General features: G+C 36.6%; 2 protein-coding genes and 1 non-coding gene across 7 annotated transcripts; 2 read left to right on the top strand and 1 right to left on the bottom strand.

Annotated features, from left to right (window-relative positions):
• Positions 1-9,106: 9,106 nt before the first annotated feature.
• On the top strand, positions 9,107-17,378 carry LOC145163296 (disease resistance protein RPP2B-like). 5 transcript variants are annotated; one of them, XM_079082138.1, is made up of 9 exons: positions 9,107-9,212; positions 10,417-11,081; positions 12,120-12,311; positions 12,415-12,962; positions 13,327-14,453; positions 14,545-14,935; positions 15,020-15,904; positions 15,990-16,951; positions 17,086-17,378. In XM_079082138.1, exons 6-8 carry the CDS (start codon positions 14,735-14,737, stop codon positions 16,329-16,331), a joined length of 1,428 nt encoding a protein of 475 aa, XP_078938264.1. In that variant the 5' UTR covers positions 9,107-9,212; positions 10,417-11,081; positions 12,120-12,311; positions 12,415-12,962; positions 13,327-14,453; positions 14,545-14,734; the 3' UTR covers positions 16,332-16,951; positions 17,086-17,378. The 5 variants fall into 5 exon arrangements, with proteins under 5 accessions (XP_078938264.1, XP_078938274.1, XP_078938260.1 ...); XM_079082148.1 differs by lacking the exons at positions 12,120-12,311; positions 12,415-12,962 and having other exon boundaries at positions 15,990-16,615; positions 16,881-16,951; XM_079082134.1 differs by lacking the exons at positions 12,120-12,311; positions 12,415-12,962 and having other exon boundaries at positions 15,990-16,615; positions 16,815-16,951.
• Positions 10,525-14,062, top strand: LOC145125679 (disease resistance protein RPV1-like). The gene is made up of 2 exons (XM_079061108.1): positions 10,525-11,081; positions 13,291-14,062. Exons 1-2 carry the CDS (start codon positions 10,525-10,527, stop codon positions 14,060-14,062), a joined length of 1,329 nt encoding a protein of 442 aa, XP_078917234.1.
• Positions 17,379-24,126: 6,748 nt separating the features above from the next.
• LOC145151861 (small nucleolar RNA snoR101) lies at positions 24,127-24,188 on the bottom strand. Its single transcript, XR_013732411.1, has one exon. It is a non-coding gene; the product is annotated as a small nucleolar RNA snoR101 (small nucleolar RNA).
• Positions 24,189-26,276: the final 2,088 nt, after the last annotated feature.

Here is a 26,276-nt window from a genome sequence, read left to right as displayed (position 1 = left end):
GGTTAGGAATGCACCAGAGCATTACTATGGATTCCATATTACTGCGGAAGGTGATACACTTATCAGTGATGAGACACTGATAGGTCTGGATGAACCTAACAGTTACGCGGAAGCCATGGCAGGCCCTGAGTCAGCCAAGTGGAAAGAGGCAATGGACAGCGAGATACAGTCCATGTATGACAATCAAGTTTGGAACTTGGTTGAGAATGTACCAGGTCGTAAGACTGTAGGGTGCAAATGGATCTTCAAGAAGAAGACCGCCATGGATGGTAATGTACACACTTATAAGGCACGACTGGTTGCAAAGGGTTTCTCACAAACTCCGGGAGTTGATTATGATGAGACCTTTTCTCCAGTGGCCAAGATTAAGTCTATTAGGGTTCTGTTAGCCATAGCCGCATTTCATGACTATGAAATATGGCAAATGGATGTCAAAACCGCTTTCCCTAATGGAAAGTTGGCTGAGGATGTTTACATGAGTCATCCAGAGGGTTTTGTCAACACAGAGTACCCTAATAGAGTGTGTAAGCTTGAGAAATCCATTTATGGGTTAAAGCAAGCACCTCGCAGATGGAATCTTTGCTTTGATGAGAAAGTCAAAGAATTTGGCTTTTCTAGGAGTGAAGATGAATCTTGTGTATATGTCAAGGCTAGTGGGAGTATAGTTAGCTTTTTGGTATTGTATGTGGATGACATACTACTCATAGGAAATGACATCCCAACTCTGCATGAAGTTAAGTCCTAGCTTGGGAAGTGTTTCTCTATGAAGGACCTAGGAGAAGCTGCCTATATTCTAGGGATAAGGATCTTGAGAGACCGGAGTAAAAGACTAATTGGACTTAGTCAGAGTACCTACTTGGATAAGGTGCTGAAGAGATTCGGCATGCAGGACTCCAAGAAAGGAGAGTTACCCATCCAGAGTAATGCCAGATTGAGTAAGACACAAAGCCCTAGTACTGAGGCTGAGATAGCATAAATGACTCGAATACCTTATGCTTCGGCTGTAGGATCGATCATGTATGCTATGACGTGTACTCGACCTGATGTAGCCTTTGCTTTGAGCATGGTTAGCAGGTATCAGGGGAACCCTGGCAAGGCACACTGGACTGCGGTAAAGAATATCCTCAAGTACCTACGGAGGACTAAGGACTGGATCCTTACCCTCGGTGGGAGTGAAGACTTGAGAGTTGTAGGGTATAGTGATGCTAGCTTTCAGACTGATAGGGATAATTTCCGCTCTCAGTCAGGCTGGGTCTTTACCTTAAATGGAGGAGCAATTTCTTGGAAGAGTTCCAAGCAAGAGACAGTGGCTGATTCAACTTGCGAATCAGAGTATATAGCAGGTAGCGAGGCAGCAAGGAGGCGATATGGCTGAAGAACTTCATTGGAGACCTTGGAGTTGTACCAGCTTTTAAAGAGTCAATAGAAATTTTCTGTGATAGTGAAAGTGCAGTTGCCTTAGCCAAGGAACCAAGGGATCATGGGAGATCCAGACACATCGACAGAAAATACCATTTCATCAGACATCGAATAGAAGAAGGACTCCTAGTGGCAAAGAGGGTATCATCGGATGAGAATCCAGCAGATCCCCTCACGAAAGGACTGACTCAGGTTAAGCATCTCCAGCATGCTCGGAGCATAGGGCTGAAGGATGATATTAGATTTAGTAGTTAGATAACCTTGAAATTTGTAAAGTGTAATTGACATTAGATGATGAATAAAAGGTGTTTTATTTATGAGTAAAGTGTTGCTATCTCTTGTCGATCGTTTACTATATTTCTTTTGCATGTTTTGACTTCCAGAATAATTATGTTTGGTATATCATATTATTCAAACCTCCACAGTCGGTCATATGTCGGAAGTAGGTATGAATCAAGACTGTCATGATTGGTTGCAGAGGTCTAAGTTGTTGGACATGGCTACAACACTCATGAGTGCTCATAAGTTCTGAGCATTGGACTCAACCCACGCTCACTGGAATCACTTCATGGAATTTATCTCGAGTGATCGTGAGACGGTAATATCATATAAGTCTTCAAACCTAGAGATATGATTTGTTACTTATAAGTTGGTTATGCATTGATTGTACGAAAACGCATTGGTAACTCGATGTTATAAAACGTGCTCTTGTGTATAATTCAATGAGTAGTAAAACAAACATATGAGTCGAAGTTTATCTGTTCCTTCTTGGATTAGAAGCTGATATCTGGGCCCCTCGATGATTTTGTTTTGACCTATGCACCGGGCCCGGTCAGAACTAAGTTGATGTGTTCAATTGAGTTCTATGTCAAACAAATCGGAAATCGGGAAACAAACTGCTGGACACAAAGTAAGACACTGTTCCATGTATTTGTCCGGCTGATATCTAGAATAGAGGATTATATGATCACTTATCATAAATGGCGTATCATCATCTTCTCAGTTCCGAGAGACCTTGAAAGAGCTACGATTTCCGATCGGTTCCTGAAGTATTACAATTATAGTTATTAGACTTATCCAAGTGGGAGACTGTTGGATAAGGTGTCTAAGTCCATAACTATTTCTGGTATGTACTTGACCCGACCCGGCATGGTCCATTTGGGTTGCATGGCACCATGCAATTGGATAAACTAAAATGAGAGAAATAACACTTATGGTTTATTAATATATTATAAGTTCTAATATATTAATAATATTATTTAATTAGTTTGATCAAGAATTAATTTAGAATTAATTAAGTGATCAAAAGATAACTAATTAAATATATGGGTAGATTATGTAAATCTTCCATATCTTATATAGTGGGCTAAGAGGCTCCATGGATTATCAAGTTGGGTTCCACCCATAGGATGCTCCATGGGAGTTACAAACCCATGGGTCATGGAAATGAAGAGTCATGACACATTAGGGTTTACATGGTGTAACCCTAGATGTGTCAACACTATATAAGAAACCCATTCTCCACCAAAATAGGCTACACATAAGAAACAAGAGGGCTAGAGCCGATTTTGCAAGTGTAAGATTCTCTCAAAGTTTACTCCTTTGCATTTGGTGTTGTGTGAAGCATTTGAGGCATCACACTTGGGGTGCTAGGCTCACAAGGTTTCAAGGATCATAATCAACAACAAGGTAAGTTATTCTATCTTTCATTCAAGTTAAAAATGTTCCCCATGTATGCTAGATAGGAATATAACCTTGGAATTCAACTTTGCATGATTATTAGACAAACATAGATCCAAGGTTATTAGGGTTGCATGTACACTTAGGAAGAGTTAGAATGCTCAAAACCCATCAAATACATGCCCTACTATGCTCAAATAGGGTGTATCCTTGTCCTTAAGCATCTCAATCCCCAATGACAACCTGCTCATGCTCTAACATTACCTCTCGACAGACATACTGCCCAAATACTCTAATGAAAGATCGTAACCAAAGTTACCCCACAGGGCTCACCCCCAACCTTGGAAATCGAAAATCTCAATACCTCTCCTGTTTCCCACAGGAACATAAATAACACCGCTCAGGTCACAGCAAAAGACACCTCCACCTTCGGCTGATTGCTCAACTCAGGCTGTAATCCTCTATAACCGCCATCTCTACTCATTCCTGAGTCTTGCGACTCCAATCGACATCTCACCAAAAATCCCTCGGGGCTAACTCGATTTCCCTATTAAGGGATGCTTCACTAAAACTCGTTCATCATGGCCCTCTAGCCCCATAATCTTTCACCTCTGATCTCGGTCTAACCAATCACCACGGGGTAACTGGTAGAACCAATAACACTAACTTCCACGGGTCATGGTACTCGAACCACATGGCCACCTCTCGATCTGCTATGAATCACGGTACCCGAACCATGTTATCTCTTCTCAATCCGCTACGAATCATGGTACTCGAACCATGACATCACCTCTCGATCTGCTACAAATCATGGTACTCGAACCTTGGAATCACCTCTCAATCAGCTACCAATCATGGAACTCGAACCATGACATCACCTCTCAATCAGCTACCAATCATGGAACTCGAACCATGACATCACCTCTCAATCTGCTACCAATCATGGAACTCGAACCATGACATCACCTCTCAATCAGCTACCAATCATGGAACTCGAACCATGACATCACCTCTCAATCTGCTACCAATCGTGGAAATCGAACCATGACATCACCTCTCAATCTGCTACTCAGAATCCTCCGGAATACTCCCTGCATCGAGTATGGGTCCTCTGCTTTCAGTAGTACGGGCCCATACTACCTGCCACATCTACCCATACTCTCTACACGGACCATCCCAGATTCCCTAAGTAGTTGCTCAACCTTCTCAGCCGTCAATCTTATTACGCGTGCTCGCTCCCCAGTGAAATGCTCTACTCTGTCAGCACACTCATCTGACCATGATCACCCCTAGGTTCTCCCTAGGTCCTCACACCTCTCCGCCATCAGCAGCTGAAGAATTCCTAATGATGCCAGCCATCTACCTCCTGAATATCGTCATATTCACTTAGTAGCTGACTCCCATCATCGAGAGTCCCACAAAGCACAAAGCAAGCAGCATTCGGGCATCGAATGAATACGTAGAACTCACTCTAGGTGATAAACTACACTTGCTCTGCTCATACTAAAAGATATCACCGAACTCTGCAACTCTACCCCTCGCGGGTATCTAGCTACTCTCTCGATTAGGCTCCATAATGCTCATCTAGGCATCTCTCCTAGATTACTCCTGTACTCAAATCCTTCTCTACAAGGATTCCTGCTGGATTCTCCTACTTAGCATATACTCGGAAGTGCATAACAGATAACAGTAACTCCTAGGCTAAGGCATCACAAATCAGGCCACTCTAGTCCTAACATATGAAATACCTAGGCTATCTCTAGCATGCATAATATCTCATAGCATATCTCATAAATATTTCATAATACAAACGTAAGGGTATTTTGGGAAATCACCGTTCGGGCTCTAGCTGATTGTACACACTGCTCCTTCTCGTTTTCTCTTAGAAACTCTTGTTTGCTTTAGAAAAATCATTTCTTTGAAATTTTTTCTCAAATCTTCAGTTTGAGTCCAGATTTACCCGAAGGTGCACCCGAATCCCTCAAACCAAGGCTCTGATACCAACTTGTAACACCGTAAATTGTTCAAACAGATTTTTCATTTTAAAATCGCATACTTTTCATAACATATTGTATGGAAGTCTCGTTTATTCAAATTACAAAAACACAACTCCATTAAAAATCCAGGATCCTCAAAACATAACTCTTTCTCTGGTGTGTACAATCAAGCCGGTGCCTTCCTGCGATTCCTGAGAACAACCTGAAACACATAACACATAACGAAGCTTAGTGAGTTCCCCAAATACCACATATAACACATATTAGCCACTCGAGGCTATAACTCTGTGGACCCTCTGGTCCTAACTCTGTAGACCCTCTGGTCCTAACTCTGTGAACCTTCCGGTTCTAACTCTGTAAACTCTGGAACATACACAACATAAATCACAGAGAAATAATGCAGTGCATCACAATCACATAAATAGCATACAAGATACTCTGTCATATAACTCTATTACCACTCTAGGTAAGTATAGTGAGAAGACTCACCTCGGATAATCTCGAAAGGCCTCGAATTCGAAATACTGATCTAGCCTCCGCCTATTCACAATAAATTACTCTTAATCAAAAATGGCTCTCAAAGGCTAGACAAGTCTCTTACTAGGCTTTCTAGAAGGGTAAAAGACCATTCTACCCCTCCCCTGGCCCAATAGCCCACTGGTTGACTAAACCCTAAAAGTCAACGAAAGTCAGCGGTCAACTCTGACCAGACTCGTCGAGTCAGGCAATGACTCGGTGAGTCCACACGTGAACTCAAGTCCCCTAAGCCCCATTTGACTCACCGAGTCACTCACCCAACTCGGCTGATCATCAACTGACATGAGTCGCGGGACAACCCGGTCCGACTCGTCGAGTCTGCTCATGGACTCGGCGAGTCCATTCCATGCTCAAACTCAAATGACCATCTGAGGTCAGATCTGTTCCTCTAATCCATGGATCTGACCTTCCCAAGCTCAATAAACACGTAAAGGTACAACCTTGATACACATGCGACGCTCATAAGACTCAAAATGGAGAAATCACTTTCAAAATGGCAACCAAAGCTCATGACTCTAAAGGATTAGCATAAAGCAAGCTGGATAGGACTCTCTGGACCTCTTAAGTTCCAGATCTAGAAGGAATTCCACCTTGGGACCTCATAAGCTTCACAATCAAGCTAAAGAAGGCATAAGAAAACCCTAAAATCAAGCTATCCATCAAATACACAAGAATGAGTGTAGATTTGTACCTCCAATAACACCCTCTGACCAGATAATAGCAAATCGAAGCTCCTTGGTTCACCAAGCTCGTCCTCCTTCCTTCTTCCTTGAAAAATCCACACTAGAAATGAATAAAATGGCCTACTCTCTCACTTACTATGCTCTCTGGTGCTCTGGATCTCTCAAGAGGAAAGGGTGGCCGCAATGAAGGCCATAAGAGCCTTTAAATAGGCCCACAAACCCGGGGATTAGGGTTTCTGTCTACAGCACTGACTCGGCGAGTCAGATACCCGACTCGTCGAGTCCATCCATTTGACACGACTCCAATCCGCGACTCAACTCGACGAGTTGAGGAGCCATCTCGTCGAGTCCCCCTCACAACTCATGCCTATTCAACCAAAAATGCCAGACCCCTGATATCAGGATTTTACATCTGACCTCCCAGCCTCCTTTGAAGAGACGCAGAAATGATCCAAGGATGGGAGTATTTTTTCCTGACCTGACTCAAACTACCGTGACTCCTCTATCTTTAACATTCGCCCCATCCTCGTTTGTACCCACTCAAGAAGGTCCCAACTCAATCCATGAAGCTGGTGGTTCGTCTGCTGGTTGATAAAGACTAACTCATGCTAGCCGCAAACCAAGGGGGAGATTGAAAGGTCATAGTATATGGTTTGGGCTAGGCATTACATGTATAGATGAGTTAGGGCATTTGAGATTGTATTTTGGAGTCTATTGTGTGTGTTTGACGTTTTCGGTCTAGGCAAGCTTTCGGTTGGGAAGTGACCGAAAACAGGTTTTCGGTCTGCCTGACCGAAACCTGTTTTCGGTCCAGTTGGATATAAATAGTCTTGTCAGGTTGTCAGTAGTTTTTGTTGATCCACAGTTGTTCATTACAGTTTTCGGTCCATTGAGTTGTATCAGACGGTTTCATGTGTTAATCGTATGCAAGCTCAAGTTCATTTAATCTTCTACTCATTTTCTTCTTTATTTTCATTTGCTTGATTGATCATTGGTATAGATCCTTCCATCCAGGACCTTAGATGATCGTTGCTGCCTTCTTTCTTAAATGATTAGTCTTTTAAAAATGGCGCATACCCTCTCTCAAAAGGAAAAGACAATATTACCCTTGTGTGCCTTGCACGTGATGTGTTTTAACGGAGGCTTTTAATATCTGTTAGACACAGGGACTAAGCGTGTAACAAGTTTCCAAACTGAGGACTGTGCAAGAGTAAAAATAGAGTTAGGACTCAGCGTGAAAGTTACTCCAAACCACAGGGACCATCTATGTAATTTATATATTATACCTTATGACATCTTAGCTAAAAGACATAATGCCTTAAGTTCAAAAAGATGTACATGACTTTATATATTATAACTTATGATATAAATCATGATACTTATCATGCAATAATATTATTTTCATAAAATAAATAATTTATGATTAATTACAAGAATTATATTTATTTATCAATTAAGAATCAATTTCTTATAAATAATATATTTGAATTAAGTTGTTAGTGTGACCCTTTAGGATCATATATTATTATCAAATATTATTCTATAATGATTATTGAGAATGTAGATCTTTTACGCCGTGCACCACCCTATGGCCTCATCTCGTGGCAATTCTTGGAGATTGGAACGCTGGGCAACGATGAAGGGATAAAAGGAGACGGTGGAGATGACTGTTGAAAAAAATGATGTTTGTGTGGAAATTAAAGTGGCGTGGTGAGTATTTCCTAACAAATATGGAATGATATGAAGATAACATGACATATAATGTGACAAACAAAATGGTGTGGAGGGTGTGACCGATACCCACCAGCATGAGGATGAAAAAAAAACCCCATACCCGATGGGGAACCCGGAACCCGCACACAGATCCGGGAATCCCCACATTGACCGGGGAAGAGGAATCCCCAAATAAAAATGGGGATGTGGATAGGGAGGAGAATACATTTAGTCCCTGGACACGACCCCGATATATATTAATATATAAAAATAATAATAAACATATACAATACCTAAAATTTGATCCAAGTAACTCAACTCATTAGTAATTACTAGTTTGAAATTACACATTTCCTTCTTCTTTTATCTAACTTAATCTCGTGTATAACATTTTTCTCGTTTATGTATTGTTATTTCAAATATTACTCTGAAAAAAAATTTCGACTTCAGTTTCCATGCTTGTATTTAAATTTGGTAGAAAATTTATTTATGTTTTTATACAATATATGAATATTTTTATGTTTTTTAAAATCTTTAAACTTATGTTCGTAAAATTTAAATTTAGAGTTTTTCTTTGCCTAAAAGTTTTCTTATTAAAGTAGAAATTTTTTTTTCTCGATTCTCGTTATCCCCAATCCCCATTGGGCGGGGGTGGGGATGTAAATTCAATTTTATTCCTCGATGAGGATGATGATGGGGATTGAAATGTGGATGATGATGAGGATAGGATGGAGATTAAGGTCCCCGGATTCCCCATCCGTTTCCATCTCTACACCAGCACTTGGTTAAAATTACCTAGTTAAAATTTGTAATTTCATGGAATTTGTTATATAACAAATGTCATTCCATTTTTAAAATTTGACTTAATAGTATGATTAATTTTATGTTTTCTTGAAAATTTCCCTGATAATATCATTAATTATAGAATTTATATATTTTTTAATTTTGTCTTATTGCTACTTAAAATATACTCTAACGAATATAATATTTATAATTATCTTGAATTTGGTGGACACAATATCATTCTTATCTTCGAATTTGCCTTGTTCTAAATAAATATCTTTACCTGTACACAAGGATTAAAAACGGAAGCAGCACCGTTCCTTCCACTCGATCGTAAGGCAAAGGAAAACCCGAACATCATCGTTGACTCTCCTCTCTGGCCATCTCCTTTCCTCATTAGGTGATTGAATTTTATTTTATTTCAGTTCTTATTCAATCCTTTAAAATTGCTTCCTCCATTCCATTATATTTTTTAATTCATAACACGATTTTTATATTTGATTCTTTTGGAATGATGCTATCTGCTCCTTAATGGTAAGCTAGACGCTCATAATGAACAAGCTTCAATATTCGATTTTCATAATGTGTGTTTTGTTTACCATTGAAGTCACAACTTAATGATATCTTTATGCTCTTGTATAAACTATAGAAAACGCATGCCATATTAGTTTCAAAAACATATCATTTGGAACTTAAAATTTAGTGACACTTTAGATAAGATGTATGCTGATACTAGATCCAGTGATAAAAGAACTTAAATTTGAGAAGATTGTTATTGGTAATTTTGGAGATCCATAGACAACCATGTCAAGAAATTTAATATTTTTTTTGTTAGATTCAATTGTTTGTTGATATCTAGTAAAAGCTTTAAATTTTATATATGTTTTGCAATTTCTTTCTTGGGAGGTAAAAGTGGATCTTGGTATTGTTTCGAGGCTGGTATTTGGTGCTGATTTGTTTGAGAATTACTTTACTTAAGTTCAAATGGATTTTACTTAGACAACAATAGGAATGTTTATGTGGGTTAATCAAATGAAAACAGAGGCACTGTAGGTTAAATGTGTAAACTGATTTGTTATTTTCTTGCACCAAACTTAGTCAGAAAAAAAGGTTAACTAATTTAGTTAAGTGGGTAAGAGCATTTAAAATAAATTTCATGTAAATATAATGGCTGTTCTATATCAGTATATATCTATATATATGTTGGCCAACGGATCCAAAAACCTGTCACATAATTATTGATATTGCAGAGATTTATCAGACCGTCTTTGTATTTCAAGTACAGCAGCTTTTGTTCTCTTCCTTTTCCAATGTTAAAACGCCTAAGCTTCATTCCCATATGTCCCTTTCACACAAAACAACCGAGTTTAGCACTAATTAAGCTATAGATATGCCTTTGAACACAAAAATCAATATCAAGGGTTTAAATATGCACTATATAGCTCCAAAACCAACTCAAAACCCAGAGGTGCATATGTATTGTATTTTAATCACTTAGAGTTTTATTTGAGAATTAAAAGCTATTGCTATTATTGAGGTTTAAGTTATTTGATGAGATTTAAGTTGCATATTTTAAATACTAATAATTTGGAGTTTATGTACAGGCATTATGTACTGATCCTGACATTGAACCGCTGAAGATTTTCAGAGCTTACCGAGATACACAAAATCCTGGGATCTTCATCCTCTTCTTCATCAACCCATAAATCCTAATGGTTGTTCTCTCTGAACTCCTCCCAGAAGGATCTTCACCTTCTTCATCAATTCATGGTCATAGTTCATCAACTGATGGTTACAGATATGATGTATTCTTAAGTTTTAGAGGTGTTGACACTCGTTATAGTTTCACCGATCACCTTCATAAGGCCCTCATTGATGCCGGTATCAATACCTTCTTGGATGATGAAGAGATTGAAACAGGGGAAGATCTTAAACCGGAATTGAAGAGTGCAATTAAGGCATCTCGGGCTTCAGTTATCGTTTTGTCCAAAAATTATGCTTCTTCAACATGGTGCCTGGATGAATTGGTGTTGATCCTTGAACAACGTATGACATCCAACCATATTGTTATCCCAATATTTTATCATGTGGAGCCCACACATGTCAGGAAGCAACAGAGTAGTTTTGGAGATGCAATGGCTAAGCATAAACAGACAATGGAGGCAGAGACAAATGCAAATAAAAGAAGTCAATGGGCTCAAAAGATGGACCCATGGAATAAAGCACTTATTGAAGTTGGCAATTTAAAAGGAAATGATGTAAAAGGAAGGTAACCACATTCTTACCCATATTTCCATACGCATTCAATTTTGTTTGATTAAGGCATGAATGTCAATATCTTCTTCTCCCTGTGCATTTCAATAAGTTTTCTCAATATCATCAAATAGTTATGCATTTCATGTATTAGGACAAAGAAGATGCACAAACTTGAATCTAAGCCTCATGTTATGTGATCTCATAATCAATTCATAAAGATAGATTAACCTTTATGATAAATGCACATGTGTGTTGTTTATTTAGTATTTTATCATATGATAGTTCATTTAGATAAACCATTCCAATTATTTTAATATACCCTTTCTAATAAACCGAAATCACAAGCAATAACCCACCATTATGTTATGACTTGAATTGAAATTAAGGAATAAGCTCAGCTAAACAAGAAAACGGATGGAAAATGGGTATATATGAATTGAAGTGATTCCAACTAGTAATTTGAGAGGCTAGACTCTCAAATAATGATAGCAATTCTAGCAATCTAACAATAATGATAACAAACCTTATTCCCTACCACTACTAACACCCTATTCACGAGTTCAACTTAACGATGAAAGAGAAGGGAAATGGATGGAGTTGAAAAGAAAGGAATAACAAATTGGTGCTCCTTAGTTTTTTTTAATGAAAGGAATTCGGAAGATAACTTTCCCTCTTACTTTCCTTTCAATTTGGAAGGATTTGAAAGAAAGGAAGAAAATGTTTATTTTCCTTTCACTACTCTCCAACTTGGGATACCCCTTTCTTTTCTCTCCTTATCTTCGTTCCCCTTCTTTTCAATTCCTTTCTTTGGTAAAACTCCTGAATAAGGTGTAAATGACATCTTTCCCAAACGGAACAAAAAATACTAGAATTGCCCTTGCACCAACAAACCGGTACTCTGTCTTATCAAAATTTCCCTTTTCGCACACCCTATTTAGCATACTTATATTTGAGTGGTGGCTTAGCAATACCCCACCCCAAAGAGCCACCTTGTCTTCAGGGTGGAAAATTGGAAACTTATTGTTAACTGTTTCCACATCTTCCCATGTAGCTTCATATTCTGGACAATTCTTCCAGACTTCCACTTAATTAGCACTCCGTGGTACGTATTTGAGGCCTGACTTATGGAACACACTCCCATTAGGACCTAGGACTTCTGATTCAAATTCCATCTCCAAGTTGAATGGCCGGAGGGTCTGTTTGATCTTCTTTTGCTAGATTTAGTGTCTGGAAGTTGTAATCGGTATGCTACCTAACCGACTCACTTCAAAATTCTAAAAAGACCATGAAATCGTGGAGCTAATTTTTCATTTGAGTGTCTAACCAGAGATTGTTGTTTTCTGTAGGGTTGAAGTTTGATGTAGACAGGACCTCCCAACTTCAATGTCCACGCCTTTCATTTTACTATCCTCCCAATATTTCATATTTTGTTGCGCATGAAATAGATAGAATTTAAGCTCTCGTCCAAAATGGCCTCTCTTTCACGCAGTTGATCTTCCAAAGTTGACACCATCATTTTAGGAGTAACTAATTGTCCTTTGTACAACAAAAACTTTGTTCGAGCAAAAACTTTAAACTTCTTTGATCTCTTCGTATAATGGAGTGCCTCCCTTGGAGTTAATGGCCCCATTTTTGTACTTCCATTACTATGCCCATAAGTTCTTTGTCACGAATAGTCTTCTTCTCCATCCCCTATGATTTCTCTCATCTATCAAACCAAAAATCCAAAAAAAAAAAACCTTCTTCTCCCCTCACACCTCCAATTTCTCCATCTCCAAATCCTCAAAACCCACGTCATGATGATGAAAAAAGTTACAGGTGAATGAATGGGGAGGAATCACTGGCAGGGTCAATGTGATGAAGAATAGCGATGGTGGTAGTTAAACGGGGAGAGGTGATGCTTTTCTAGGCGAAGAGTGGGCTAAGGTTTTTTGGTTTGTTAATTTAGATAACAACAATAAAAAAATTAAAATTGAATATGAAAGGTCAGAGTAGTCATTTCACAGTCATTTCACAGGTGGCCCATATGCGATATAATTTGTACTACACTAGTAACTTTGGTCTTTTCATACATAAATATTATGACCTTACACATTATATGTTTGTATGGTTAGAAGTGTAAATACGATATGATTTTGATGTGAAGAACTTAATTAATAACAATAGTATGGTATAGTTTTGATTTGATCTTTAAATCCCAAATCTTGTTTGTTGGTTTGTAGATTGTGTATTGAAGTTCTTATTAAATCAATTTTCAGGCTAGAGACAAAGATCATTGAAGAAATCGTAAAGGACATCCACCGTAGATTACATGTAACCTTAAAAAGTGCTCAACTACTATTTATTGGGATGGACTATCATATTAATTTCGTCACTTCATGGTTGAAAGATGGATCCTCACATATGGTTGACATAGTCACTATTTATGGTATAGGCGGGATCGGGAAAACATCTTTAGCCAAACATGTGTATGGGCTATATTCATGTGAATTCCACACAAGTAGCTATATTGAAGATATCACAAGGAAATGTGATGGAAAGTTTAATGGGTTGCTTGATTTACAAGAACAACTCTACAACGACATTTCAAAAACAAGTTCAATTAAAGTTCATGATGTGTCAACATACACCACAAAGATAGAGAAAGCACTAGCCCGTAAAAGGATCCTTCTAGTTCTTGATGATATAAGTACTCTTGTTCAGTTGGATGCATTACTTGGAAGAAAAGGTTTTCATCCGGGAAGCAAAATTATAATTACAACAAAGGACAGTTGGTTGACTGAGAGTTGTGCACTATTCAAAACAAACATTAAACCTAAGCATGTAAAACACTTCCTTGAAGGCTTACATAAGACTGAATCAAGACAACTTTTGTGTTTTCATGCATTCATGTGCAACTATCCCAAGGCAGGTTTTGAAGAGGTGTTAGATAAGCTTGTGAAGTATTGTCAAGGACATCCATTAGCTCTTGAAGTTTTGGGCAAGTCTGCATAATCGAGATGTAGCCTATTGGGACGAATGCATAGAAGGGTTAAAGAAAGAAACAAGTTCCCATATACATAATGTCTTGAGAATGAGCTTTGATTCTTTGTCATCCAACAATGATAAGGAGTTGTTTAAGCATATTGCTTGTTATTTTGTTGGAATAGATAGAGATGTTAGTGAGACAATATTAACGGCATGTGATATAAACACAAGATCTGGAATCAGGAATCTCATTGACAGATGTCTTCTTAGTATAGGATGGGATAACGAATTGAAGATGCATCAGTTGGTTCAAGAGACGGGAAAATTTGTAGTACGTCAAGAGTCGGTTAACAAGCCATGGAAGAGAAGTCGAATATGGTGTCATAAGGAGTCATTCAAAGTGTTGAAACAAAAAAAGGTGAGAGCTTATGTATACTTGTTGGTAGTGTGCATATTTAAATTACTTTTTATTATCTCATTTTATTTTTTGGCCATCTGTTTGTTCTTAGGGTAAGGGAAATCTTCTAGGCCTTGCCCTTGACATGCGCATGCTTGAGAAAGAGAAGTTGGGTGGATCATTTGAGCTGAAAACAGAAGCATTGAGTAACATGGATAGTCTGATGCTACTACAACTCAATTATGTGCTTATGAATGGGTCTTATCAGAACTTTCCTGAGGAATTAAGAAGCTTGTGTATGCATGGGTTATGTGCTTATGAATGGGTCTTATCAGAACTTTCCTGAGGAATTAAGAAGCTTGTGTATGCATGGGTTTCCTTTAAAGTCTATACCTTCAGGCTTACCTATGAGGAATCTTGTTTCTCTTGACATGTCATATAGCAATATTGAATCATTTGCCGGTTGTTACAGCAATCTACAACGACTTGAGAAGAGGCAAAAGGTAACTTATCTTCATTCATTATTCATCCTTGCCGAGTTAATGAAATTCATTGTTATTCTAACTTATTTCCATTTTTTTTTGCAGTTGGATGAATCGTGCTTAAAAGACAAAAAGCTGCTTGGATCGTTGAAGATTCTTAATTTAAGTTTTTGTAAACAACTTCGTAGTCTTTGTGAATTTGACCAACTTCCTGCACTTGAGAGGTTAATAGTTAGAAATTGCATTGGTTTGTTTGAGGTTTGTGAATCAATTGAGCGATGTGTTGAACTTGTCCTCATTGATCTGAGCTACTGCAAAAAGCTTGAAAAACTTCCAAGAAACATAGGCATGTTAAAGAATGTTAAAACATTGTTGCTGGATGGTTGTAATCTCAGTGATTCTCAAATCGAGAATAGGGATATGGATTCACCAGAAATTTGCAAGGCTAACAACATGGTCATAAACATAAGAACCTCTTTCTCCGCGTTAATGGGTGCTATACCAAGTGATTTGAAGTTTTTTGCAATATCTTTACCGAGGTCTTTAGTAACTTTGTCACTGACAAATAACAATTTGTCCAATGAATCCTTTCCCATGGACTTCAGTTGCCTATCCATGTTAAAGGAGTTATATTTAGATGGCAATCCTATCGATTCCATGCCTAGTTGTGTGAGAACTCTTCCTAGGCTTGAGATACTTAGCATGCAAAACTGTGAAAAATTGAAGTCAGTTGAGCGTCCTCCACGTACACTAAGCAGGTTGATGCTCTTTTCTCATGGGCGTTCTATAGATAAAGTTGTATTTGATTTGCAAATGTCCCCACTCAAGTTATCACCATTCCGGATAGCTTGGCCATTCGAAATTGAAGGCATGATCAAAATCCAACCAATGGTATGTGTTGAGGAAAAGGTATTACGTAGCTTGGGCTGGACTAATCTAGAATTCGTTAACAAAGGGTGCATGGGAACTACTTCGGAATTTGAAATAGAGGTTTTTTCTAGTTAATTGTTTATCTTTATGTGAACATGTATAATTTAAATATTATGGAGATTAATTAAGGTGGTTGTATTGACAGATGATTTATGAATTTGGAATATTCAGCACATTGTATGAGGCGGAGGAGATGCCTAGTTGGTTTAGGCATAGAAGCATGGGGCCATCAATATCATTTACCATCCCATCATCATCTCCAAACAACCTCCTTACAGGACTCAACTTCTGCTCTCTGCACACAATGAAACCTACCAGTGAGTGGCCGTTATTCCCTGATGATGATCCGTTCCCTTTTTCTCCAATGATGACAATTAGTAATATAACAAAGAACCGCATGTGGATATACGAAACATCGAAAGGACAGATATATTCCAAATCAAAAGTGTTGGGTGATGTTAAGTCATTGGATGTTTGGGATGAATGAGATGGATGCTGGTGACCACGTTACTATTACTGTTACAGATCACGGTGATGAACTTACAAAGGAGTGTGGGGTGAGTCTTATGTACGATGATGGAGAGAAGATAGATGAAGAAGAAGATGCATTGGGTTATTACAAGTCATGGAATCACATAATTGGTGGAGATCTCTCTCCTTTTCAAACAATGACAGGAGAATACATCCTACTCAACAGGCGGTTTTTTATGTATGGCATTTACTTGTCTCCCTATCATTGTAAATTTATTACAGACGGCCCCGACTATCAAGGTAGATGTCATTTTTATTAAATTTTCTATTTTCGTATCATATGATCCAAATCCACCAATTTATTATTGATTTTATTGACTTATAAGATAAGATTTTGTTTTTATAAATTATATATACAAAAATAAAAGTTCTACTTTTAAATTTTATATGAATTGAAACATGTATTGATCCGTCTAAATGGGTCGATCTCTTATGTCAGTTGACTATGTCTTTTGATATGTTGGACCACATAAATATATTTATGCTCAATACAAGTTGTGTTCAGAACAAAAGAAAGGGTCCTGGTTCAGAGCTTTATCTCAAAGGAATCCTGGCATAATTGGTAACTCACGTAAGGTATACTTTTTCACACCCAAGCTTCCTATCATATGACAAAATAAAAAGAGGGATACACAACCAAATAAGTTATCATTATATCTCTGTATGCTTATGTAACTTTTAAAATTTTCTTACTTTTCCTTTATTCATAGGGTAATGGGGAATCTTCAAGGTCTAATCCTTCATGTTAAACTGCTTGAGAAAGAGAGGCTGCATCTAACCGAAATACTCTAAATCAAAATAGATGCATCCTAATTTTCCAGAAGAATTAAGATGGTTTACTTGTTGTACCCATTTATGTTATGGGTTTTTAATTTCATATATTTTTTTATTTATCTTTAGTTGTGAAAGATAGGTGAAAAGAACATGTAAGGAATATGATTCAATTCGTCATGCTGTTTAATTTGATAACTTTCTATATTCGATATTTTCTTGATTTGGTTTATGTGATTGAAGAAAAAAGTAGATTGTAATTGCAGCTATTAAATTGGACGTGTAACTGTATTATAATATATGTGGTGTGGCTATTAAATTTATGTTCATATTGAGGACTTAAATTAGCTTTTAGATGCCCTTGGATATGTTAGATTTTCGGAGTAATAAAGGCACTTGGATATTCAGAATTTGATTCCACTTTCAAAATAAAGTATTTGGGTGGTACTCCCTAAACTTTGATTGGATAAGACTCAGAAGAGATTTAGAATAGAGAAGAGATTCAGAATAGAGAATGAAAGTGAATTGGTTAAAAACCTTCTTTGTTTGAAAACTGTCAAAACTGTCATAAAACAGTTTTTTCAACATACAAAAACTGTCATAAACCCTTTTTCTATAAGGATTAATGCAAAACAAAAAACGGGTCAAATATTCAAAATTTGGATTTTTGATGCATTCAAATATTCAAAATCCGGTCTGAAAAATTTAGATTTCGACCCCATCCAAGGGTTCTGCCCCTTGGACCCTGCCAGGGGTTGCCGCCCCTTGGACCCCGCTCCCAGGGGCGCATCCCGCGGACCCCCGTTCGTTTAGGGGCTTCGCGCCTAAAGGACAGTCTACTTTTAATCTTGAATAAACCTAAACAAGTGTGCACTCCGCACCTTCCTTACTTTTTAATATTCATCAAGATTGATTTTTGGTCAACAAAGTCAACCCATTACACTTAAATACAATTAGTGAAACAAATCACCAACAAACCTCCCCCATTTAAGTGTAATCTTGATTAACGTAAAACAAAAAACATAACAAACTGATGCATAAATGAAATATCGTGACGATTGAATTTCACATTAGTATATTACTCATTCCAAGTATTCGAATATCAGGGTGTCACCAAGGATTGAACCCTTTCTATTCTAAGTGAATACATGAAGATAATATACAAAACAAGTCAACTTGGCACTATATTTTACTAGCTTGTGTCCCATCCTTCAATAAACATATCAAAGTCAAGTCTCAACTTCTTGAAGCAGCTAAACTTCATGCTTATATAGGTAGTTCTTTTGTTCTTGCACCTGCAAGTGCAATTTTTCAAAGAACAATTAAGAAATTAAATTTCAACCTCCTTAACTTGCAGTACTGAACACATACCCTGGGATGATGATAATAATGTTTTCCAATCTTGAAATATCAAGCTTTCCACATTGAATTCAACATCTAATATTGCATTAGATGGGAATTGGGTATCTTAATGTAAAAGATTTTAGGTGGACTTTAAACCCAACCCTACAGCCGCCTTGTGCACAAGATCTCTAGCTAACCCTTTGGTTAAATGATCAGCTAAGTTCAATTGAGTTCTCACAAACTCCACAGATATCACACCAGTCATGATGAGCTCACAAATCATGTTATATCTAACAACTAAATATCTAGACTTCCCATTATACACTTGACTATAAGCCTTAGCCAAGGTTGCATCACTATCACACCTGATAGAAATGGTAGATATCGGTTTTGGCCAGAGTGGAATTTCATAAATCAAATTCCTTAGCCACTCAGCTTCTTTACCAGCAGCAGACAATGCAACAAATTCAAATTCCATGGTTGAGTTAGTAATACAAGTCTGCTTCATGGATGCCCAAGAAATGGCACCTCCTCCAATAAGAAACACCCAACCACTTGTAGAGGAGTGATCCTCTAAGTTGTTAATCCAGCTGACATCGGAATAACCTTCCAAAATAGAAGGATATCCACTAAAAGTTAAACCATAATTCATGGTCTCTTTCAAGTACTTGAATATTATACTCACACCTTGCCAATGATGTGTACTAGGATTACTAGTATATCTACTAAGCATTCCCACAACATATGCTATATCAGGCCTAGTACTGATCATGGCATACATTAGACAACCAATAGCTCTTGAATATTCAAGTTGAGACATTGGAGATCCTTTATTAGGTAGAAGCTTGAGAGTGGGATCTATAGGAGTACTAACAGGAGAACAATTCTCAAAATTAAACTTTTTGAGAAAATTACACGAATGGTCCCTATGGTTTAGGGTAATTTGCTTGTTTGGTCCCTAACTTATTTTTTTAACTCGGAAGGTCCCTATTGTTTGTTTTTGTTACGCGCTTGGTCCCTGTCTTACCTAAAAAACCTATTTTGCCATTGGTTTTTTAATTTATTTAAATAAACACACCACCAACCTCATCCCCCTCACCTTACCTTATCTACTCCACCATTTTTCTCTATTTAAATAATAGTCTTTTAGGTAAGATAAGGACCAAGCGCGTAACAAAAACAAACAGTAGGGACCAATGGCGTAACAAAAACAAATAGTAGGGACTTTCCGAGTTAAAAAAACAAGTTAGGGACCAAACGCACAAATTACCCCAAACCATAGGGACCATTCATGTAATTTACTCAAACTTTTTCAATATCTTCTCAATGTTATGAGACTGAGAAATTGAAATCTTATTGTTTCCTTGTTTAATTCTTATACCAAGAATCACCTCAGCCTTCCCTAAGTCTTTCATTTCAAATCTAGATGATAAGAATTTCTTGGTTTTATCAACTTCTTCTAAATCAGTACCAAAAATCAACATATCATCCACATATAGACAAATCATAACTCCTTTACCAGAAGTATCAAATTTGCTATATACACACTTGTCAGCTTGGTTTAATGCAAAACCATTAGACAAAACCACATCATCAAATTTTTGATTCCATTGTTTTGGTGCTTGTTTCAAACCATATAATGATTTCTTCAACTTACACACTTTGTGTTCACTTCTAAGCATCACAAACCCTTTAGGTTGTTTCATGTATATTTCCTCATCTAAGTCACCATTCAAGAATACAGTTTTCACATCAATTTGGTGAATCACAAAACTAGGTATAGCTGCAAGAGCTAATAATAATCTATTGGATTAGGTGTCTAAGCCCATAACTATAATTGGGATGTACTTGACCCGATAGTAGCATGGTCCTTTTGGGTTGCCTTCATACTGGTGACTAGACAGGATGACTATCGAGGAAAGAGGTTGATTTATTGTTAAGAATAATAAATTGGGGAATAAATATGATTTATTAATATATTATATGAATAATATATTAATTAGAAATCATATTATTAATTAGTATTTAATCAGAAGTTAATTTGGAATTAATTTTGGGATTAAATGAACTGATTAAAAGTGCAGGGGCTGTTTTGTAATTATTTGATAGTTGAGGCTTTAGGTCAATGGATCACCTTATTGAGCAAAGGCCGAAAATCCTAGAAGGATCTAGGAGTTTTCGTCCAAGGCTAAAGGATAGGAGGTCCATGGACTTGCTTAGGCCCTAAGCTAAGGAATTAGGGTTTCCACCATGAAACCCTAGCTAGCCTCAAGTATAAATAGACCCCCTTAGACTCTAGATTTCGTCCACCCTTGGAGAAACCCTATTAGAGCCGAATTTTGGAGCTAGTTACCCTCCCTCCTCTTTCTTATATTCATCCTCTCACTCAAGTGTGTTTGTGAGCCATTAGAGGTACTACAATTGTGGTACTTGTTCTCAATAGCAAAGGAACTTCAATATTTAGTTGTTATTACTATATAGCAACAAAATGTATGTATTCTATTTTTTATTTGTGAATTTCGGAAATAGTAGATGCATGCTAGGTTTCCTTTTGTGTTCATTTGTTGTATGTCTAATAGTGAAAACATAGATCCAAATTAGGGTTGCATGCACACATAGGATTGTTTGTGTAAAACCCAACAGTGGTATCAGAGCCTTTGGTTTTGTTTTCAATTGGATTTGATACAAAAGTATGAACTTGAAAAATTAGGGTTTATGGCTAATAAACCCCATGGCTTGAATTTTCGAAATTAGGGTTGTTTGTATGCCTTTGGGGAATACGCGTTTCATTGTAGAGAGCTCCCTGGCTTCAAGTACAGACATGATTTGGTTAGGGATGTCCTGTTTGATGCTTGTCGGCGTGTTGGTATTTCTGCGAAGAAAGAAGCACCAATGAACTTTTTGACGGACCCACAGGATGGAAGATCCACACTTAGATCGGCTGGCATTTTGGTCTTTGGATGGGTAGGAGGGAAGCACGCGTGTATGGATCTTACTGGGGTCTCTCCTATCGCCAGTTTGAGGAGTGGGGGTTTCACAGCTGGGCATGCCACTTTGAAAGCCGCTGCGTGCAAAGTGGCCAAGCATGAGAATGAATGTATAGAAAATCAACATGTGTTTATATCTTTTGCATTCGATACACTTGGTTTTCTTGCACCAGAGGCGGTGGAGCTCCTCAACAAAGTCCAACGGGTCATGCATTCTAATGTTATATCTCCTAGATCTACAGATGTTGTTTTCAAAAGAATTAGTTTTGCCATCCAGAAAGGGCTAGCGGCGCAACTTGTTGCCCGTTTTCCTTCCATCGATATGTATTGAACTATATTAGTCGAATTTCGGTAAATTAATATTAGATCAAAAAGTTCTGATTTAAAAAAAAACATGGTGGAAATAAGGAATCGTAACTTTTTATGTTGTTCATTGTTTGTAGACTTGTAATCTTCATTGTTTGTAATCTTGACTGAATTTCTAGACTTGTAATCTTGATTAGTGTTTTTCCAAAGTTGATTGTTCTAATTTTTAAATATCATTTGCCTTTCTCCTAAAATCGTTAAACAGATATTGGGTAAAACTTGTTGCAACTCCTATATCAAAAACACAACCAAGGTATCATTTGATAATTGTAGAAGAAAAATGTAAAACATGATGCATATTTTGGAAATTTAGACAATTTTGACTTTCGAATGTCAAAATAGTTATTCAATTGTTGGTGGTTTTTTATGTGCGGGAAAAGTAGAAGAAAACGAAACTAGAGCACACAAAGTCGGCTGCCATAGTCATTAACAAAACTACAGGGGATGAGAAGCTATAAACTTGGTGTGAAAAATAAAAATAAAAAGGAATTTTTGCTTTTTTTTTTCCTTTACTTCATTTTAACTAGGACAAGTTTAGTTTTTAATTTAGACACTTTTGGCCCGGTGTACACGATTGGTGCGTTACTACATAAAGTTCAGGAACAATAGTCGATTCTATACCGGTTGAACTTTTTTGTATTATAACAGTTTTTATTTAGATGACATGGGTATAATAATGTATACTTTTCAAAGTACAAAGTTGATTCGAGGACAACCGGTTATAGAGCAATAGATAACAGGTATTGACTTCTAACATTTGGTTATACCCTTCCAGACTGATCGTGAGCAGTTTGCATCTGAAGCTGTCTTATTTGCCTGGAATTGTGAAATAAAAATCAAATGTAAATAGTCAAGTTTTAATATTCTGAAAATTATAAGATGGCTTGAAGAGTATAAGTATTTATCTTTATTTGTTGTTCGTTTACAAAGTTATTTAATTTTCAAGTCGAAGGTTAATACCTGAACTTCACATTAATAAGAACTCCATAGCTATCAAAATCAATTCCATGTTTATCTGCGGAAACACAAACATGAAATCAATAAAGTAGCTGATGAATGTATCATAAAATTCCAGGGGTATTTTGGAAAAAACCAATACAACCTCTCTCGCAACAAACATTTCTTGAAAATTGTTGATGAATGTCTCATTCTGGGGTCAGCTTTTCTTACATCAGAACAAAGTTGTTTTAGCCTCTTTAAACGCATCCAAAACAGAAAACGAAACCATGCCCATGAAGTTCAAGTCAATACCTGTTCCAGAACTACTTACATGGGTCCATACATTTTTTCTGCAGTTTACTATGATTTTTATGAAACTGCATATCATTGCAGCTCATTTTGGCATGGTCTAAAAAAAGGCCAATGTCGACATAGTTAGGATCAATATCAGGTCAGGGCATAAATTAGGGACAAAGTAGACTTAATTTCTAAGCGTTGAGATCTTACGGATCCTAATTCCGATTTCTGATGATTTTTCAAGAATTTTTCTAAGACAGGGGCAAATTGGTCAAATGTACAATATTTTCCAGCTTTGGTTATTATGAGTTAAATGGCATCTTAACCCATTAAGTGACAATGATAATGACTTAAAACCTGGAATCACTTCAAATCCAACTCAAAGTACAATGTTTTTATGTGCAAAACGAAAGTATAATGACGTAAGATAGTTATAGACTTAGGGTTTTTGGCTTGCATCATTGTAAAATAAAAAAAATAATTTGATACAAACCATATGCTATTATTAACAAAAAATCCCAAGAAACATAACCATTACCTTTGATGAAAAAGGATAACATCAGGGGCAAAGTATAATGACGTAAGATAGTTATAGACTTAGGGTTTTTGGCTTGCATCATTGTAAAATAAAAAAAACAATTTGATACAAACCATATGCTATTATTAACAAAAAATCCCAAGAAACATAACCATTACCTTTGATGAAAAAGGATAACATCAGGGGCAACTTGTTTCAGTGATGCATGTACATATTGTTGTTGACAAAACAAAACTGTCAACCTGAAAAAAACAAAAACTAACGATCATTAACCTAAAACTTACACCTAGGAAAAAAGTGAAATAATGTAGATCTCAAATTTTAACTTTATTGTAAAGAAAAATGTTGCATTAGTATTAAAAAAATCTAAAATACAAATTATTCTTATACCTAATAAGAATTATACAGCTTACTCAAGGGTAGGTGCAAAGAAATGGATGTTGATGCTTGCTATTTACATTTTACACTCTACAAAAAGTTGTAAGATAGCAACACCCAAATAAATTTTTTGCATCAGCAACATGAATTTGTTAACAGTACTTACCTGTTATTCAGAGATCAAGTTTAAGGCATCATATGCAATACAGTGCACCAGTATACCCATTTCCAACCATACTTAGAGAAATCAACATTGATATGGGTGAAATTTAATTAAAATGTAAGTCAATGTTTAAGTTGATAGACAATGATGTAGATACTTTGATTTATAATAAACTCATTGTTTATGTGAACATAATATACAATGATAAGTATAATGACAGACTCACATGTATCTGGTCGATCACTGTTGTGAGACTGCAATCCTGCAAATTATAAAATTATATATCACAGTGGAGAGAGATAATAATCAAATAGAATATATAGGATAGTGTTAGGACATAAATTTGTGGTTTATACTTTGCTTTTCAAGGATTTTAGAGTTCTCGGTTTAGGACCGAAATCACTATGATCTCGGTGGTAATTGGACCGAATCACCATGTGATTTCGGTGGGCTTAATGATGCTTTTGGTTGGGCTGGGCTTTAGTATTTAGGTATTAGTATATAATGTGTTATTTTCAGCCGTGAATAGAGTTAGTCATTCGGTTGTATCAGAGAGAGATTTAGAGAGCATTAACAGTTAGAGAGAAATCGTTTGATCTTATGTACCTGACTATTAATCAATAATAGTGTGTATTGAAGATTCATGTTTGTATTTATTGTTCTGTGTTTATCACTTGATTAGGATTCCACACTAATCTCGTGTTTTAGATTTATACCTAGATCGGGGTTTTACAATTTGTATCAGAGGTTGACAACAGCTTAAAATTGTTTTGGTATCAATCGGTTTTCAAACAATCCATAAATTTTTTGCAGTTTTTTGTGTTTTTGGGTCTCCTTTGGCGAAAAATCATCTTTGCTCCTCATAAGTGTTCATCGTGTTCTTCGTTTATTTGGATATTGAGATCTTTGATCGAGGATATGCAGGGGCTAACATCAAAAATAGCCACGAGTAGTTTTCCGATACTCAACAAATAGCAGTGCATTTCTTCGTGTTCACACAGATACTGCGAGTAGTCTCTAGCTGAGCCAATACTGGGTCGTTGAACAACTGTGGTGAGAAGGGTCTTTATGACTCTGTGATCCACAAGGACTTTTAGTCATGGTTACTTTTCAAGACGCATCTGTGATCGATGAAGAATATTAACACTACTACAAAAACACCCTTTTACGACACACAATGCGTGTCGTAAAACGCTCAAACGACATGCAAATGTGTGTCAAGGAAGGCCCTGTCATAACGAAAGACGGCATGCAAATACACGTCGTCTATTTATGACACGCATTTACAACGCTCTCACGACACGCAATGTGTGTCAAGGAAGGTCCTCTCACAAAAAAGACAACATGCATTTGCTTGTCGTAACTTTACGACACGCGTTTATGACTGGCATTGCGTATCATTAATGCCCCTGTCATAAAGAAAGACGACACACATTTTTGCGTGTCATAATTTTAAACTTTTTAAAATATATATATATTTTTTTTGATAGATTTACAAATTTTAAAATTAAATAACGTATTTAAAGTCTCATAATACAAAATAAAATACTTATATAACAAAACAATCTATTTCATAAAATAAATGTACTAATATTCAAAATAAATCACATTTAATTGTTATTTTATTAACATTAGTCAAACTAGAAAAACAAATCTTCCTAATCCAAATAACAAGCATAAAACACAAACTATTTTGGAAATCTGGATCTTTATTACTTGTGTACAATGTAATATCACCTGTTTTTATTAACTACCATGGTGCAGATTTGGCTTTTTCTACTGTTTTAATCCCTTGTCATTCTTCAAATACCAACCTCTGTATGTTAAACTGCATCGACACAAAGACAAAGGTAAAGTGATAATTATAAGGAATACTACATTCACGAAAAAAAATACCAAACTAAAAAAAGGATAAGAAAAATATTCTTTTAACATTGATTTCATAAACAAACATGGTAATAATATATGGTTCTTAATATCCCATGGGAACAAAAAATGTAATTTAGAATATAGACAAAAAAAAGATGTTTTAAAAGGAACAAATCCTAGAAAATAATAAAAATAAAAATAATAAAGTGAGAGTGTGTCAAGAATAGGACTTACAGCCAATAAGGTGGA

Source organism: Lactuca virosa, chromosome 1 (assembly GCF_052849685.1).
Source record: "Lactuca virosa cultivar CGN04683 chromosome 1, Lactuca_virosa_CGN04683_v6, whole genome shotgun sequence".
Lineage (NCBI taxonomy): Eukaryota > Viridiplantae > Streptophyta > Magnoliopsida > Asterales > Asteraceae > Lactuca > Lactuca virosa.
This window is presented reverse-complemented; position numbering and strand designations above follow the sequence as displayed.

Coding starts and splice junctions, on each gene's coding strand:
- LOC145125679 (XM_079061108.1), top strand. CDS start 10,525: ATGGTTGTTCTCTCTGAACTCCTCCCAGAAGGATCTTCACCTTCTTCA. Junction 11,082..13,290: donor GGAAATGATGTAAAAGGAAG/GTAACCACATTC, acceptor GTTGGTTTGTAG/ATTGTGTATTGAAGTTCTTA.
- LOC145163296 (XM_079082148.1), top strand. CDS start 14,735: ATGGGTTATGTGCTTATGAATGGGTCTTATCAGAACTTTCCTGAGGAA. Junction 14,936..15,019: donor GACTTGAGAAGAGGCAAAAG/GTAACTTATCTT, acceptor TTTTTTTTGCAG/TTGGATGAATCGTGCTTAAA. Junction 15,905..15,989: donor CTTCGGAATTTGAAATAGAG/GTTTTTTCTAGT, acceptor TTGTATTGACAG/ATGATTTATGAATTTGGAAT.